The 18,378-nt window shown below is 41.4% G+C and overlaps 1 protein-coding gene and 1 long non-coding RNA gene across 3 annotated transcripts in view; one reads left to right on the top strand and one right to left on the bottom strand.

The window, feature by feature from the left end:
- LOC140710872 (uncharacterized) overlaps positions 1-18,378 on the top strand; it is a 170,987-nt gene that overhangs the window by 119,850 nt on the left and 32,759 nt on the right. The gene's annotated exons all lie outside the window — the stretch shown is intronic.
- On the bottom strand, positions 1,083-8,011 carry LOC103231992 (diphosphoinositol polyphosphate phosphohydrolase 3-beta). Of its 2 annotated transcripts, XM_007991739.3 has the most exons (2): positions 7,058-8,011; positions 1,083-2,866 (listed from the first exon to the last, which is right to left on the bottom strand). In XM_007991739.3, coding segments are annotated over exons 1-2 (495 nt in total). In that variant the 5' UTR covers positions 7,552-8,011; the 3' UTR covers positions 1,083-2,865. The 2 variants fall into 2 exon arrangements, with proteins under 2 accessions (XP_007989930.1, XP_037850810.1); XM_037994882.2 differs by lacking the exon at positions 1,083-2,866 and having other exon boundaries at positions 7,057-7,662.

The raw sequence follows: 18,378 nt of genomic DNA, 5'->3' as shown, positions 1-18,378 counted from the left end.
CCCCATCTGAATTGATGGCTTGTCCCCAGCCTCAGTGCTTGGTAAGTAAAAAATCTGTGTGGGAATTAGGAAACAAAAGCAAACACAAAACAGGTCTATTCCACCCTGCACTAGGTCTTGGTGACTAGAGCTTGGTCTAGATTTCAGACCCAAGTTTTCTGCTGTGCTTTTTGTACTTGTGCAAAAGGCAAAAGCAGTACAAATTCCATTATGGCCGAGCATTAGCCTAAAAAATTCTAAGGAATAGCGAGATGCCTGTATGGTGTATGCTTAACAATAAAAAGATCATGGATTATTTGGAAATATTCTGGATGAGGCCACCTGTGCTATCCTCGTTTGAATTATATGTATTTTTATTTGTAAATAGAAAGACTGGAAATTACATATTTAAATTTGGTTATCTGTGTAAAGGAATCGTGTGATTTTTTACATGTAATAATTTTTTAAATGTTTATTTTTAATTGTGAGTACATAGTAGATATATATATATATGTATGGGGTATATGGGATATTTTGATAAAGACATACAATGTGTAATAATCACATCAGGGTAAAAGGTGCATCCATCACCACAAGCATTTATCCTTTGTGTTACATACAATCCAATTACATTTTAGTTATTTTTTAATGTACAATTAAATTATTGACTATAGTCACCCTGTTGTGCTATCAAATACTAGATCTTATTCATTTTTTATTATTTTGAAATTTTAAAATTTTTTTGAAATTAAGATGAATTAATTTTGTAATCAGAAAAAAATATTCAGTGCCTTTTTAAGAAAAGGTAAATAGTAGAATGAGTGTCCCAACTGGAACCTAAACCTATGTCCATCATTAGGGTTTAAAGTGTTCTGGTAATGTGTGACATACTGAAGGGAATAAAATCCTTTGGCATGTAGAACTGGGGGCTTTGCAAGGAAAAATTCACACTAAGGGAAGAGCAGTCTGTAAACAAGTTTAGCTCAAGAACAAAAGCTAGGTTTTTGGAGAAGAGGAATGAATCTTTCTGGGCTGTGCATCTGTCTTCTGATCAGCCTTCTGCACTTAAGTCTAGAGGGGGCCTATAAGTAAACTGTGAAGAATACTTTTTTCAATTTTTATTATGGAAAATTTCAAACATATACAAAAGTATAGAGAATAGTATAATGAACTCTCAAACATCCATCACACAGCTTCAGCAATTATCAACTTATGGCCAATCTTGTTTCATCTATGCACTCAATTATCCCACACTCAGATGATTTTGAAGCAAATACCAGTAGCATATCATTTCACCTGTACATTTTTCAGTATACTTCTCTAAAAGATAAGAATGTTTTAAAACAACATAACCACAGTACCATATCACATCTTTAAAAAACAATAAATCAAGAAGTTACGTTTTTATTTCAAATTATGTAACAATTGGGGACACAATCAATACATTTCACTGGTATCATGAGGAAGAGTGTCACACTAAAATGGAGTCCAAGTTTTTATCGATGCAATTGCTTTATAATGTAAAAGAAAAAAATCAAACTACCATATTAGAACCACTTTGGGTCATTTGTAAGGAACTGGAGAAGACTGCTGATATCACACATCCCATGGCAAACTCCATAAGATTTCTTCTAAACACCTTTGTTATTTTCTTAAAGTTATTCTCCTGGAGGCAGCTGATCCAAGTCCTCGTTTTTTAAAAATCCTTCATTTTGTTTTCCCCTCTAATGGCAGCCTCTTTCCTAAATGCCTTTTCCCCTCTAACGGCAGCCTCTTTCCTAAATGCCTTTTCCAAGTGACAACAATTTTGCCCTCTCTCAGCCCTCTGCATTCTCATATGCAGAAACCAGGTAGGATAAGGAGCTAGCTGTGTGTACTAGAAAAGGATTGAAAACTACAGCCAAATGGATCAGTGAGAGAGGCAAAAGAAACCTAGACAAACTAAATGGCATAATTAACTTTGGAAACTGCCTATGATATAGCCTGTTAGCTCTGGCATCAAATAATACAGTATGTTAAATCTGTAAAATGAGGAAACTGTTTCCTCAAAGAGATGTTAAGATGACGTGTAAGAAGTGGTTAGGGCAGGCATTGCAAAAAAAAATGTTTTATATATCATTTTAAAATTTATTTTTATAAAAACTCACAACATTATTTTGCGTCCACTGTATTTATTTTTACAATTACCTTTATAGCAAGTGATAGTTTTTGAATAAAATTTTAAGCAAATCATCAACAGTACAAAAACACTAGAGTTGTTACACGAAGGACTGATTCTACAAAACATTACCCTAGGCGATGGTATAATTTTAAAACTGTGCAGCTACTGTGTGGTATGACATAGAAATAGGAGTAATAATTCTTGTCCTCAAATATCTTACAACTGCCTTGAAATATTTCTGAAACACCTGATACACAAAAGCCACACACATGGTGCCTAGAAAGCATATACTCTACTAGCACCAGATTGGAAGGGGAATGTTTTGCCACACGGTGATTACAAAATATTAATTGAATCAAAGAACCTTCAGTGATGCCAACCATATTTCAAGTAGTGTCTCAGATGCAGGATATGCAAAGAGTAAGGAAAAATAGTCTTTGCTCTCAAAGACATCATAGTCTAATGAAGAAGGCAGACACATCAAAAAAGCACAACAAAAGGCTATAGGTGCTGAATTAAGAGTCTGTTCACGTATAATAGTACAACAACCAGAGCAAGAGTCAGTGGTATAGACAGGGAAGGAGTGTCCCAAGATGCAGGAAGAAACCAGATGAGCTGTCTTCTTGGGAACACAGAAGTGCTCACCTGGTACTTGACAATTCCATTGATCACTGGGTTCACATCAATGTTTCTTTCAGCACAATCCTGAACATCTTTGCTGTTCATCTGGAAAAACAAACCAACATAAAATTAGCAGGCTTATGTTAATAATTCCTCCAACTGACAAATGTACCAAGAGCTTATTATGTACATCAATCACTTTGCATCAAGCACTTCACTTCCACAGAATTATCTAATGCAGATGCAATGAGTCTGGATCAGCAACTGAGGGGGTTATAAGCCAATGTATACCATGATGCAAAAGTCAGGAAAGCAGCCATATCAGAAGTTTTGTAAAAGAGGAGTGACCATTTAAGACATAAAATATCCTAAATTCCATGTTACAGACTCTAGACTCATGGAAATAATTCAGACTGGTTCCCACCCACGAAAGAGTTTTCAGTTCAGTGACCACATAGCCATGAAAATAGATTAAGTACAATAAACTCTGCGAACCATGACACACAAGACGGTTTCTTAACCCAGGTGGTCAGGAAAGGCTTCTCATTGGAGATGTTTATAAAGTATCTATTTTTACTATCTCCAACAATGGATTTTTTTTTTAAAGTGGGCGTCAGATTGTTAGATAACTTGGTTTAAGTTGCAGTGAGGAAGAACTGGAACTAGATCTGTCTGACTTCAAACCCCCAATGTAGTTTCTATCACATCATGCGCTCACCCTTTGTGTTGTTGTTGTTTTGTTTTGAGACGTAGTCTCACTCTGTCGCCCAGGCTGGAGTGATCTTGGCTCACTGCAACCTCTGCCTCCTGGTTTCATGAGGTTCTCCTGCTTCAACCTCCCAAGTGAAGGGATTACAGGCATGCGCCACCAGGCCTGGATAATTTTTGCAGTTTCACTTCATTAATAATTAGAAGTAGAGTCGGGGTTTCACCACATTGGCCAGGCTAGTCTCCAACTCCTGACCTCAAGTGATCCGCCCGCCTCAACCTCCCAAAGTACTGGGATTACAGGTGTGAGCCACCATGCCCAGCCCATGCTCTATCTTATAAAAGCGTTATGTTTTAGCACAGTCAGCATAGTGACTTTCACTTCTTATAGTGCTGTTTGCCCAAACATATTTAAAATCTGCTAAATACCATTAGTATTAATAGCTATCTTATCAAGAGACCACTACCGGGAAAATATTGTTGAAAGTCTTTCTGAGAGTACCTGGTGGCTCCCCCAACAAGGGAATTCTAGGGGTGAAAGCTCTGCCAGGCAAATACACATTTTCTAACTGTAAACAAATTGGCATGCTTATACTAACCTTCTGAAATGAAATCACAGAAAGAATTTAAAACCTTTACATCGATTGTTGCAAATGAATCTATGCAAATAAAGCAACTAAATTATTTTCTAATTTCTTCCCTTTAGTTTGTTTCTTTAAAGTGTAGTCAACAGATTTTGTATCTAAACACACATACACATATACTTCTTGAAAAAAAATTTATGTATTATAGACACAGCACCAATTACGTTTCCAGTATATGCATCTATATTAATGTTTCCTCTTTATATATTCACAAGAATAAAACACTTGACCAGCTGAAAATGTAAGCTATTTATAAAACATGCAGAAAATAAATCTCTGATTCATGTCTGCAAACCTCAATTGTCTGTGTACTCTTTTTCCTTTCTTTATCAAGACAGGGCTGTAAAATTTAGGTGTATATTTTTTGGCTATCACAAAAGAAATAATGTACAAGTGAACTCTAATACTCTTAGAAGGGAAAAAAATCTCAACTATACATCAAATTTTGGAGCACTGAGGTGGTAGAAATTTTCTATATACCACCTCTGTTCTAAAGAAATGTGATGCCACTGTTCTGAAAACATATCTTATAAATACATTTATGTATAGGTAAACAAAGTACACATCTCAGTTTCTCAAAAACATTTTCTGTACTAATGCTTTTAACTTGAAACTCTTGACTTAGTTTTGAAGAGAAAAAAAGAATCTCCTTGGCGCTCTTAACTATTCTGATGAGACTAAGTTCCAGAGAATATTTTATAAAAACCAGTTAATTTCACTTGACAGTACGTCTTGAAAAGTAGCACTACATATTCTAAGTGTTTCTGGAAAGAAAAAAGAAAAAGAAAAACCACAACATATTTATAAGCTCACAATTCTTAAGAGTGGGTTACTATGAATACTGTACATTATTTTTTACTTTGTCAGATAACTTAAGAACCAAACAAGATGATGCATAATTACTTCTAATGATAGCAAGTACGAGTTAAGTCTCCAGTGTAATCGTGACAGTGTTTCATGTGGAATACATTTTATCCACAAAAATATCCATAAAATACAATCTCTCCTAGGTCAATATTAATGTAGAAACAAGAACCTTCTGGAATAACTAGCTTATTGAGGAAAATCTTAAGATCTATTTTAGACTGAATAATAAAAGTCAATTTGTTTGGAATTTACACTGTGTGCTTCATGGTGATGAAATAATCTGTACAACAAATAACCATGATACAAGTTTACCTGCGGAACAAATCTGCACTTGTACCCCTGGAATTAAAAGTTAAAAAATATTTTTAAACATATGTGGTTCAAATATATATATTCAACATGTATCACTTTGTTAAGAGAAAAATAGAAAAATACTCCGTATTTGATCAGACCATGTAATTAAAATAAAACTGTTATAAGTTTTAAAAAGCTACAATTTCTAGTTTACTCTTTGATAGCATCAGTGCAGAAAATGTTTTGAGAAACAGATTTGTACTTTGTTTACCTATACTTAAATGTGTTGTTATAAGATTTCTTTTCTAAACAGTGGCACCATATTTCTTTAGAAAGTGCAATGGCACCCACTGTTTAGCAGCATAAAATACATTATTTGTGAAATTACAATGTACTCCAAATAGAGAAAAATATTTCAGTGTTTTGAAGGGTAAAATGCAAAAAGCACACAAGGGGTCAGCAAAAAAAAAAAAAAAAAAGAGACAGTTTCAAAACGAACTATTCTATGGTACTAAAAAACAGGAGAGCAAAATAATGAGTAGGAGGTTTTTGGATTACAGGCAACGTTAATTTCTTGATGTAGATGCTGGTCACCTGCACCTAGAATAGGTTGTCCTGTGAGACAAAACAATTACTCTCTATCATAAGAGAGATTGTTCAGGAATCCTAATAGTTTGACAATTCTCTACCAGCTGAACATCACTAAAGCTAACTCAGTTGGGATGTAATCGCCATAAAAGATCCCATTTCTGTGGTTACTGGGAGTCAGGGAGGTTTAAGCGGAATATCACTACATTCAAATAAGGGAGGGAGAGCACTTTCAAAAGCGAACTTAAATCCAGAGAACCATGGATCTTCTATGGTATCCAATAAGGAGCAATGGGAGTTGGAAGTTGAGCATGGGAAATCAAATTCTGTGAATACAGTTTTTCTGGTAAGATGTGTTTGGCTAGCAGATCCCATCATCTATTTAATAAGGTTAATCTACATGAGAAATAGCGATTTGAAGTCAGCAGTGAAAAATTACCACTTGTGAAAATTTTTTGAAAACCAAATGATCTACACATACAAATAGAAAAAGAAATTTCTGAAAGAGGCAAATGAGATGCCATTTCTGAGGCTAAAGTGACGAGTGCAAAAAGAGCACAAGATGTAGAATTTCCTACTTTTTTTAAAAATTCAAAACCGATCTTTTAAACCAACTCCCACCACAGAAGACCTCCCTGACAACAAGGGTGAACGCTGTGAAGGAGAAAACAACTAAAGGGAAAAAAAATACTAAAAGATGCCCACACAACCAAGCTGGTCAGACTTTAAAGGCCTCCACTACCAAACAAACCACAAGGCTGGTATCAAAAATGCGCACGCACGCTCACCCACGACTATGTGTGAAATGTAAAACCAAAAACATCACAGGGCGCACAGGCAGACACACTCCACACACACTTCCCACCCACCCCTCGCCCCCCCCCCAAACACCCCCCAAAAGCAGGGTGAACAGTTAAGGCACCTAAAACCCCAAGCGGCATAGGCTTCCCTGAAACATTTTACAGTGTAACCAAGAAGCGATTTTGAAAGCATCTGAAAAACGTGCAAACTGTCTGAAAACAGGGCCTGGCAATTGAGACAGTTTGCAAGCGTGATTCAGAGGGTATGCCAAGGAAACAAAAGAAGCCTCCCTCCTCCCAGTGAGACTGCACATGGCACAGGAGGTGCTCCAGGCGGGATGCATTTTAAGCGAGGCAGACAAACAGAAGTCTGTGCAGGCGCGAGCAGTACATACTAGGGATCGCTATCTGGCGAGGATGGGGCCATGGAGTTTCCATTGGTTGGGGAACCGCCCAGCTTTAATTTCTCCAGATATTCGGCATGCACGGGCTTGTGGCACTGGAGAACCTTGATGGCATCTTCGACTTTGAACCACTCTCGCTTCCTCCCAATGCTAACCGAATCTTCCCAATCCTCCAGCAGCTCCGTGACAGTCAGTACATACACGTACGTTCTGTGCTTGCGGTCCTGGTTCTGTTCGAAGACGCCCAGGAGCCGGCCTAACTTCCCCTTGACTCCCGCTTCTTCGTACACCTCTCGGACCGCCGCACCGCCCGGCTCCTCCTCGGGCTCCATGCCCCCGCCCGGCACGATCCAGCGGTCCGGGTACCGGCTGCTACTCACTAACAGGACCTCGTCCTCGCGCTCGCTCCGGAAGCACAGGCACGCCGCCCGCTTCTTAAACCCCTCGGGGTCGTAGGTCCGCGTCTGGTTGGGCTTGCACTTCATCCTCGAGGCAGCCTCCTCTTGCCTCTCGCTGCTGCGCGGGCCGCCGCCGCCGCCGCCGCCGCCGCTGCCGCCGGGGAGCAGCCGAGGTGCTGGGAAGAGAAAGGGCCCAGGCGAGGGGCGGGGAGAGAGAGGCGCCTCAGTCTGCCCGCGAGCCCGGGGAGCGGAGGGAGAGATGAAGCTGGGCGGGGCGCGGGCGGAGGCGGGGGCAGCAAGGCGGCTCAGTCAGCCAGTCCGCCAGTCCGCCAGTCCGATGGGCGGCCGGCCGAACCCGGGCCCGCCAGAGTGGAGGAGGCGCCGCCGCCCGCGAGCCCGCGACTCTCCACAGAGCCCACCCGCTTCTCGGGGGCGCGTCTCCCTCCCTCGGCCGCCGGGGAGGGTTTGAGCGAGGTGAAGCGCATTCACGGACGCGTCCGCGCTCCCGTTCACGTGCGCGTTCGCAACGGAGGGCGAGGGGCGGGGGCGGGGGGTCTCCTGGCTCCCGCTGCGCGCGACGCCTGGGGCCCACTGCGCAGGCGCCCCGCAACCCTGGGGGCCGGGAACCTCCTTCGCGCACCGTGAAATTCACCGCATTGTGACTTTGGCCGATTGCCTCCACGTGTGCCTTTGACCCAAACGCGACTGTAGCGCGGCAGGACGTTTCTCCTTTCCCTCCTCACCGCGCTGCGCGAAACCCACACGCAGCCGTTTTACACACGACAGAGGCAAGGGCATCGTCGTCATCATCCTCCTCCACGATGAACCATTCTGGCTTACTCATGGGACCTGGGCCCCGGTGTTGTCAAAACGACCCACGGGATTTTTGGCAGAGTAGCCGCGCATCCTTGCTGAGTCACATGATGCAGTTTTATTTCTTCAACAGGTTCCCACCTTGCCGAGCATCTTGGCGCAGCCAGTAATTTAACGCTTTTCTTAAACTCCCGTTCACAACCTGCTTGACCCCTTTGTGTCTCAGTTTCCTCATGGGTACACTCCTCACCTCCTTGTTGCAGCCATTTGCACTTCGATGCACGTACACCTTAAAGACCAGAGCACCACCCATCTAGTAGTCCTGCGTTAAAGCCCAAGACATTCTCTCATTCCCCACACACTCCACACTTCTCTTTCTCTTTCATAAGCACCACTTGGGGGTTGGAAAACCATACACGTGGAGATCCCTTCCTATTCCACTTTGATTTTTAAAAGACTCCCGGCGTGAGACTCCAGCAAGGTCACTTGCTGCTCTCTCACCTGTCTCTGGTCCTCCTGCCCTCTTGGCCAGGAAATGGCATCCCATCGCCAAAAATTTAACAACCTAGAGCCTTCCTTCTCATTTATTCTTGGTGTTTCCTCATGTCATAGTAGCCGTAGAGAGAAGACCTCTGATGTCCCCTGATTTTGATTGCACCTTTGTCTCTCTCTTACTGGCAGTCTGTTGACATCAGCCAAGGGGGGATCATGAAAGCCTCCTTTGTTGATGAAATAATTCCTTTATCTAGGGGAAATGGACTCATATGGAAATGGAGAGTAGTCGTGAGACATGCAGTCCAATTTTCAAATAACAATTTAGTTCACTTTCCCAGGATCTGTTCAATTCCACTTATACCCAGAATCACAAATAAAAATGATCCTATTCCCAAGCGCAAGCAATATCTGCACTACCTAAACCGTAATATGACAAAATGCTGTGGATCATATATGAACAAAATTATAAAATACAGACATAAAAAGAGTGACCTCGATAGAGACACTACTGCTCCTGACCATGTTTTAAAGATGGATGGACGATGGAAGAACATTTGAAGGAATTGAACACTTGGGATTAAAAACAAAGAGGCTGGGCGCCGTGGCTCACGCCTGTAATCCCAACACTTTGGGAGGCCGAGGCAGGCAGATCACCTGAGGTTGGGAGATCGGACCAGCCTGACCAACATGGAGAAACCCCGTCTCTACTAAAAATACAAAGTTAGCCGGGCGTGGTGGCACATGCCTGTAATCCCAGCTACTCGGGAGGCTGAGGCAGGAGAATCGCTTGAACCCGGGTGGCGGAGGTTGTAGTGAGCCGAGATCGTGCCATTGCACTCCAGCCTGGGTAACAAGAGCGAAACTCCATCTCAAAAAACAAACAAACAAAAAACTAAAAAATTATACTTAACAGGCAATATTTCTCAGGGTTCTCAAATTCACAAACACACAAATTATGTTAAACAACTAGGGAAAACTGCATTACAATAAGGAGCAAGACTAATCTGCCTACTATCAAAAATGTTATTAAATATTGTCTTACAAGTTTTTTCTAGTGGAATAAGTTGTAAAGAGTAAAAAGTTTGATATATATTGGTAAAAACCCAAAGTTGTCATTGTTTGTAGATATGGATATCTTCTTGGGAAACACCTAAAAAAATGTGAAAATAAATCCCTATAAATAGAAAAATGAAATATTATGATTTAAAATATCAAAAGCTTTCATGCATACCACCAATAATCATGTAGGAATTAAAATGGAAAATGATGACATCCAACTTGGCACTATCAACCACCACAAAACAAAATAGCAAGGGATCCTAAAAAATATAGTTTGGACTTGGTAATACAAAATGTTTGAACTTCTACTCAGAGCTTTGAAACATGATTTGAATAAATCACGAGTCACTCTAGCAAAGCTAGCAGACTGGTGTGGTGTCTGGGGGCGGGAACGGCCAATCCAGGCTCTGGCCACGGGGCAGGGCTGCTTCACAATTGCCAGGTACTATCTCCTTTGTCTCACAAGAAAGAAGTGCCATTTTCTAGTCTATTCCATCAGTATCAGTTCTACATCACACTGTGCCTGTGCAATAGGTCCCTTCTGGGGGCATACTTGTGGCAGGGAAGAGGAATAGGACATTATAACACGGAAAGAGGCACAGACTGAAACCCTACTGGAAAAGTCTGGATATGGAGATCCACAACTTAAAACAGACTTATACAATAGCAAGGGAATTTTTAAATTACCTTTTACCCAAACTTTCACAGCTGACATAGTTTGGATCCTTGTCCTCGCCCAAATCTCATGTTACATTGTAATCCCCAACGGTGGAAGTGGGGCCTGGTGAGAGATGTTTGGATCATGAGGGTGGATCCCTTATGGCTTGGTGCTGTCTGTGTGATAGTGAGTGCTCACAAGATCTGGTCACTTAAAAGTGTGTGGCACCTTTTCCTGTCTTGTTCATGCTTTCACCATGTGACTCACCTTCTCCCCTCCGCCTTCTGCCACCATTGTAAGCTTCCTGAGGCCACCCCAGAAGCTGAGTGGCTGTTGGCACCATGCTTCCTGTAAAACCTACAGAACCATGAGCCAATTAAACCTCTTTTCTTTATAAATTGCCCAGTCTCGGGTATTTCTTCATAGCAATGCGAGAACAGCCTAATAACTTTATAATTAATCTGTAATATTATAGTAATAGGGCAAGAAACGCTAAGACTTTTGTAACAAGAGTAAAGATCCTTTTTAAGAGAACAGCATTCCACTGTCTGGTTTTGCATATTTAAGTATTTCTCCAATGATGAACAGCGTAATTCAGGAATCACTGTAGTAGTAGACTGTTACAGTGAAACTGCAATTTGTTCATGGAAGCCTGCATCTCCTTCCACATTGTCATTGTCTCTGGTCTTGGCCATGTAATCTGTTGTGTCCAGTGGGACAATAGCAAATGCGAACAGAAGCCAGCAGAGAACTGAAAAGTGCTTTCACACTGGGGCGTCCCCCCTCATTTTGCGCTTAAAACATCGTGACAGCAATGTGAAGAAGGTGGGGCTAGCAGGATGATGAGATACCCATGGCAGATTCTTCCCCTTCACCCCTGCTGAAAGTGAACCTATTGCCCAACATATGGGTGAGGCCATCCTAGATCATTCGGCTCCTAGCAGAACTACTTAGGTCATAACAGGACACTAGACGAAGATGCATAACTAAGCCTAGCCATGAACAGCAAAAAGAAAAAAAAAAAACACTCACATGAGATCAACTGAAATTACTGACCTGCAGAATTGTGAACAAAATAATTTACTGTTGTCTAAAGCATAAAATTTGGGGGTGCTTTGATATGCATTAAAAACTAGCAGCTCCAACAATTGACACCATCCATCAAAATCCACCATAAACAATCAGAGAAAGAAAAGGTTGTTCATTGTAGAAATGTAACGTCTACTTAAAGATGCTGGCATTTCACTTTCCCTGGAGTCAGAAAGAAAGAGATGAAGTTAAGACATCTAACATGTGCTGAGTACAGTCCCTGTGAGAGGTCCTGTGTTATGCCCTGCATCCTGTTTAACTGTTATCCCATTAACTCTTAGGGAGGGAGGCAGTTCATATGTCCGTTTTATAGACGAGAAAATGAGGATTTAGAGTGGAGTTTGTATTTGAGCTCAAGGCTTGTGTCTCCATACCCTGCACACTCACAACATCAACATATCCTATAAGAAGGATTATTATTATCCACAGCTATGGTTTGTTATGGCCTTCGTTGATGACATTCAGCATTGACCTCTTGGGTAAGGTATTCAGTAGCTAAGAGTCACTGACTCCATTGAAAGTTATCTTTCATCATGATGTTCTTTTTCTGGACAATATGTGAAAAGAGCATGTGAGTACCTCTCTCACTCCCAGTAAATAATAGTTGTGTCACCTCCACATGTCACTTCACGACTTGAAGCTTTGATTTCCCCTGCAAGATAAAATGCAATGAAGTGATACAGAAAAGAAGATATTCTATGCTGTCAACACACTAGGCCATGATGTTGATTTATGGATGGTCTGATTTCTTATATGCACTTAATATTTTTGTATAAACAAACCTAAAAGGTATCAAAATCCCCTTTAACAGATTAACAGGCTGAGATGGGTTACAGTAAGCAAGCTGGGAAGTGGCGGAGCTGGGATCCACACCCTGGTCTGTCTTGAGTCCAAAGGTAATCGTCTTGCATTCACTATGGCACGTTTCCCTTATGTTGAGAGTTACTGACATAGACAGTGCTTGTGATTCCTTTTGGTATGGCCTTCCTCCTTTCTAGTGTTTTTCTGCCTGGAAGATCCAGGCACTCATGAGAATGGAGCTTCCATGCAAATTTCCAGAATCCCTAGGATGAAAGCGGAGAGGATCTACCCTGAAACCAACAAGTCTAGGATACATATTTCTGCCTTTTTTTTTTTTTTTCAGAGTTAGGAAGGGGCAGGCAGATGGTCAATTGACAGGAATAGTAGAAGCATCCTCAGGGAAGCTGGGTGCTTTACTTAGTGAGAAAGTCATGCCAGCTGACATCTCTAACTGAGTCTTAAGTGTAGTACAGTCCTAAGAGAGGAGCTCTCCAGAAACAGCTATTACCTGGGGTCAGGAATGTTAAAGACCTTCTAAGAACCTGACTATACTCACAGCTGGACCCATCTATCAGGAAAGGGACTATGACATACCTGAGAAACTTTCAGAATACTTAAGGGATGCAGAGCCAGAGGAAGCGATTTTGGTAGTAGTCCATGAGAAAAAAAAATGGTGTTTTAAAATGCAAATAAACTAAAATTTAAATCCTGCTCTCAGTAGCTATGCAGCCTTAGGCGAGTTAATATCTTTGACCTTAATATTTCTCAGGCGCAAAGGGGTATAATAGGACTACCTACTTAGAACCTTACCTCTCCCAAGAAAGCTTTCCTGACCATGAGTTGGCCCAGCCTTTACACTGGGATTAAGGTACCCCCCTCTGTTTTTCCAGGCTTCCTTGACTTTAATTCTGTTGTAGCTCTAATTAAGGAACTCTATAATGATCTGTCTGCAACGCTGTGAGAAATTTTAGGACTGGGAACCAACCTGAAACATGTCTGTTCCCCTCTGAGTCAACACAGTGCCTGGGATCTGGTGTCCAGTAGGGATTTAAAACATATTGATTGAATGAGAAGTGATGACAGAATCTACATGGATCACAAAGGATAGTTGTTATTTTACCTGTTAACTATTTAATAGTGATATTAAATGAAATATGAATGAACCTAGGACTGGGGAAAGCGGGGTAAGTTGTGTCTTTCACATCAACCTTCATATGTTCCCTAATGTTTTCTTCCTTTATGTACCTAGGACACTCTTGTTCAAACACAAAGGTGGTTTCATTTTGGGTCTGTACTAGCTAGTTCCCTAGAAAGGTCTTAAATATAAAATGAATGGAATACAAAATAACCTCCCTTATTGTTTTGTTTGTTTGTTTCCTGGACAAATGATGGGATGAACACAGAACTGCTACTTTTGTGATTTTGTGGGTAATGGCATAGATGTGCACAGGTCATGGATGTGGCCCCAGTGATCCATGGAATTGTCAAGTCCAGGCAAGTGCTGCCTCTCTCATAATGATGCAGCATGCCTTGATTTCTCCCACTTATTTGCTCACTACCTGATCCTGCCTCACTTCTATCACCCCCCTTTTCCCTTTACCCTGCAGAGACTTCTAATTCAGAAAGCAAACCCTTTCTAGTGGCCCTGTGTTTATGCATCAGGGTAAAATGTTAAATGCTACCAAAACCTATGAGGCCCTACAACATCTGGCCCATTTCCTCTTTGACTTTGTCCCTATCACTCCCCATGAGCCACACATCTCTAGTGGACCTGGACTCTGCAGCTTCTGGGTTGTGTCAGGCAGGCTCCTTCCTTCCTCAGAGCGTTTTCTCTAGCCATTCCCTCTGTTTGGAATGCTCCTTTCCTTTGTCTAAAAAGATAACTTCCTCACCCACCCTGAGGCCTTGATCACTTCTCACCTTCTGGATGAGGCCTACCAAGGCCACCTTATGATGGATTGCTAAACCCACTCTCCTTGCCAACCTGTCGCTGATACTTCTGATCCCCTTTTCCTTAGCCCGAGTGTCCTTTCTGTTATAGCATTTTGCATCTAACAGACTATGTAATTACTTAGTGATGTTTATTGCGGTTCTCTCTCTTAGCCGATGATGGCTCCTGCTAGAGTATCAGCTCCTGATGGTAGGAATGGTGAGCAGGGATGCTCACCAGTGTATCCCAAGCAGCCCAGATCTCTGCAGAGCATACATTGGAGTCACTCAGAAAATATCTATGGATGTAATGAATGTGCTTGTCTCCTGTGCTAGATGGGAGACTTGTGAGGGAAAGGGCCATGTGTTGTTGGTCTTTGTAAATCCACCATCCACACTCTCTGATACAACCAGAAGGACTCTATATAGTCTTTGAATTAATTAATCTTTTGAAAATGATATTGATAGGGAAAACATTCTCTTTGCAATCTGTAGCTATTCCAGTAGTTGCCATTTGTTTCGGCACCATGTAGGTACCACATGCCATAGAAACACAGCTGGGCAGCCATGAATGAATGAATCTGGCCAGAAGTCTGATTCATTTTCCATGGCCTTTTCACAGGGTGGCACAGTTCCTACTATACAGCATGACTTGAGGTGGTGTTTTCAGATCTCAGTCATTCATTACCTAAATGGTTTTGGTTTTATCTGGGCAGGACTCGTACTATGATTTACATATTATGTTTTATTTTCATAAGACAGTGGCTTTCAGAAAGAAACATGATTATATAATTAAATGCTATGAAAGCTGAGCGATGTTATGAAAAAGTTGAAAATAAAGTGGAGGCTATTGTTTTGTAATAGGACACATGACTATGGATGGGCTGTACTAGACACTTCATGTACCTTTTTCATTTAACCCTAATAAAAGCCCTTCAAAGGCAATGTTGTCATTCCCATTTTCACAAGGGAGAAGATTGAGATCTAAGGCCTTATGTAACTTGCCCAGTATCTGACAGCTAGGAAGTATCTGAATGAGGTGGAAACTTCCAGGCTCATTGATGAGAACATCCCACAAAGATGACAGTATAGGCAGACCCCCACCACTTAACTTGCCCCTGGAGTTCTCTCTGCTTCCTTCCCCATTTCTCATGCACACATCTCTGCAACATTTTCCTCCCATCTCCTAACACTTTCAGAAGCTCCTCATCCTAGAGGTTGTTCTCCTGCTCCTTTGGCCAAATGCTGGAAAATTCAACACTAATTTCTGCAGAGGCGAAGAAATGGAGTTTGTTTCAAGTCCTCGTGAAGGGATAAAATGATTGGTACTTACAGCTGCTTCAAGGTCTTGATGAAGCTGGATCTGGAGGAGGATCTTTTATGCACAGCTAGTCCCTGCGTGAGAGAATTTCGGTCTTGGAAGGATGCCTTCCCCTCCACAAAGACATCAGGCCAGCCCACGAGGAAGATAGTTTACTTATCAATGACACTGTGTACCCACAGGCTCAGGCCAGTTTCGTCAGAAGCAGAACAGGCTTTCCAGGGTCACCAAGCTGTTCTAAACTTCACCTAATCATTAGAGAAAGACAACATGGCACATACACGTGATGTTTGGTATCAAAATTGCGATCAGGAAGATGGCTGCATTCCCTGTTCCATGGTAAAACATAACATACCGCCAATGAACTCAGCCAGTTCTGGAGAGGTTACCACTATGACAGAGTGTTTCTGACCATGGGCTCTGGGCCAGCCATTCTCTGGGAGTGCAAGATGGGAAAAAATATTTCCTTTTTTCAATCTTTTCCAGGTTATTTATTTCAAGGCAAGTTTGAAAATCAGTAGTTCTGTTAGCAGTTTTCCTACACTACAATAGTATATCCTACAAGTGAACAACTATCACATTCTTAGATTCTTTCACTTTAGCTTTGATCAATTAGCTTTTACTACCAGCCTACATCTCAGAGGAAGCATCTTTGATTTTTGTGTCAGATGAACTTCTCGTTGTGTAGAATTCACAAAATTCTAATTAAGAAATGATATTGGGGGAAAGCGGTTTCTCTTTACTACAATATCAGAATTTATGATAATTGCTGTTTCAGGGTCCACCATGTATCAGGTGCTTTACACATCTTACTGATAGTTTTCATAAAATCCCTGTGACATAAATTTCTTTCTTCCAGTTTCACAGATGAGGAAATTTAGGGTCAGAGGGGTAGATTACTTGTCCCTGTTCACACGACTAGGAAGCGTAGAGCTGGGATTTAAGAGGCATGCATCACAATCCATTGCCTGCATTGGTCAGCAGTATCCCCACATTTTACACAATCTTGGAAAGAAATCCCTGTGTCTCTGAAAGCCAGTAATATAAATTTTAAAATTTCATACTGCTGTTATGTCATCCCTCTATTTTAGAGGTTGACTCATGACAAATGGTATTTTCCCTTTCCTGTGAAATATTTAGTTTACAACATTATATTGGAGGGTGGCAGATTTGAAAAGGTATATATATGACTAAGCTAAGTAATGTTGATTTATCCCTTTTTGTGTGCTGAAAACTATGCTATTCACTGTGTAGAGGCCCATGGACAAATGAATCTGCTTTCTAGTCCTGCGACACCTACCAGCTTCTAGAAGACTTTGCATGGCTCTTGATACACAAAAGCCACTTTCCTATGTGGAAAGCAACCAGTGTACTGCCTCCAATTTGGAAGTGGGTGTTTTTGCTATCAGTGTTTTGGTATGAAATGTATTCATTCAGTAAACCCTCTGCAATGCCTGTATGTTTCATGTAGTGTAACTGACTGATAGAGCATATGTAAAGACCAAGTAAAAACTGGTTCTTAGCTGGGCGCCATGGCTCACGCCTGTAGTCCCAACACTTTGGGAGGCCGAGGCAGGCAGATCACGAGGTCAGAAGTTCAAGACCAGCCTGGCCAACATGGTAAAACCCATCTCTACTAAAAATACAAAAATTAGCGGGGTGTGTTGGCGAGCGCCTATAGTCCCAGCTACTGGGGAGGATGAGGCAGGAGAATTGCCTGAAACTGGAAGGTGGAAGTTGCAGTGAGCCGAGATTGTGCCACTGCGCTCCAGCCTGGGCAACAAGAGCTAAACTCTATCTCAAAAAAAAAAACAAAAACAAAAACAAAAAAAACTGGCTCTTATTCATAACCAACTCTTAGGAAAGCAAAACAAAAAGAATGTAAATTATCAGCTATAGTCTGCACACGGAGTATTTCCAGTGAAAGGGGAAAACAGGGAGAAGAGATAAACAATTTGATGGAGCAAGAGTAGAGGAAATAGGAGCAGGACTCACATCTGGAGGACTGAATCCTTTTGACTATGAACATACATGTGTGTGCTTGAAAATGCTGTTATTTGTGGGTTCGGAGGCTTGATTTCATATTCCTGCATGTTCATGTTTTTCACCCAAACATTTAAATAATTGGATTAGCAGTCTTATATTCATTCATTAATCTCTCCAGTTAGTTTATTTTTAATCAATCACTTTTCACTTGTAAAGCCTAGGGGAATTTCTAAATTAATCCCACTGTGAGGACATTTCAGAAACTGAGAGATTATTAGAAAGGCTAACATCAATTATGAAGCCAGGAATTCTGCAATACACTGGTACTAGAAGCTATTCACAAATGGGAGCTAGGTTAAAAGTCAGAAAGTCCCCATGTTTCGTGCATTGTGGTAGGCTCTGGGTTTGGTAGGAACATTTAGGAACTTTGCAGCTGTGTCATGCAGAAAATCATGCAGGCATATCTTAACCCTAGTGCCAGTGGTCTGTAAAGATTTGTCACAGTTATTTATCTGGGAGGTGTTTTACACTCACACACCCACACATGCGTGTGTACACAGATACACACACACACACAGACACATACGCCTTTTATAAATTAGAATCCTGGAATGCTGATTGAATCACAGAGCTAACTGGTGTTAGGGACTTTAAAGCCTCAAAGAATGTCTATCATACGAGTTTTCTGTAATAAGTTATTTAGTTTAATTCAAAGCCACTGCCTGCCATTCCCCTGGTTTTGCTTGTCTGTTGTGGCCCCACA

This window comes from Chlorocebus sabaeus, chromosome X (assembly GCF_047675955.1).
Source record: "Chlorocebus sabaeus isolate Y175 chromosome X, mChlSab1.0.hap1, whole genome shotgun sequence".
Classification (NCBI taxonomy): Eukaryota; Metazoa; Chordata; class Mammalia; order Primates; family Cercopithecidae; genus Chlorocebus; species Chlorocebus sabaeus.
Note: the sequence above shows the minus strand (reverse complement) of the source record. Positions and strands in the feature narration are given on the sequence as shown.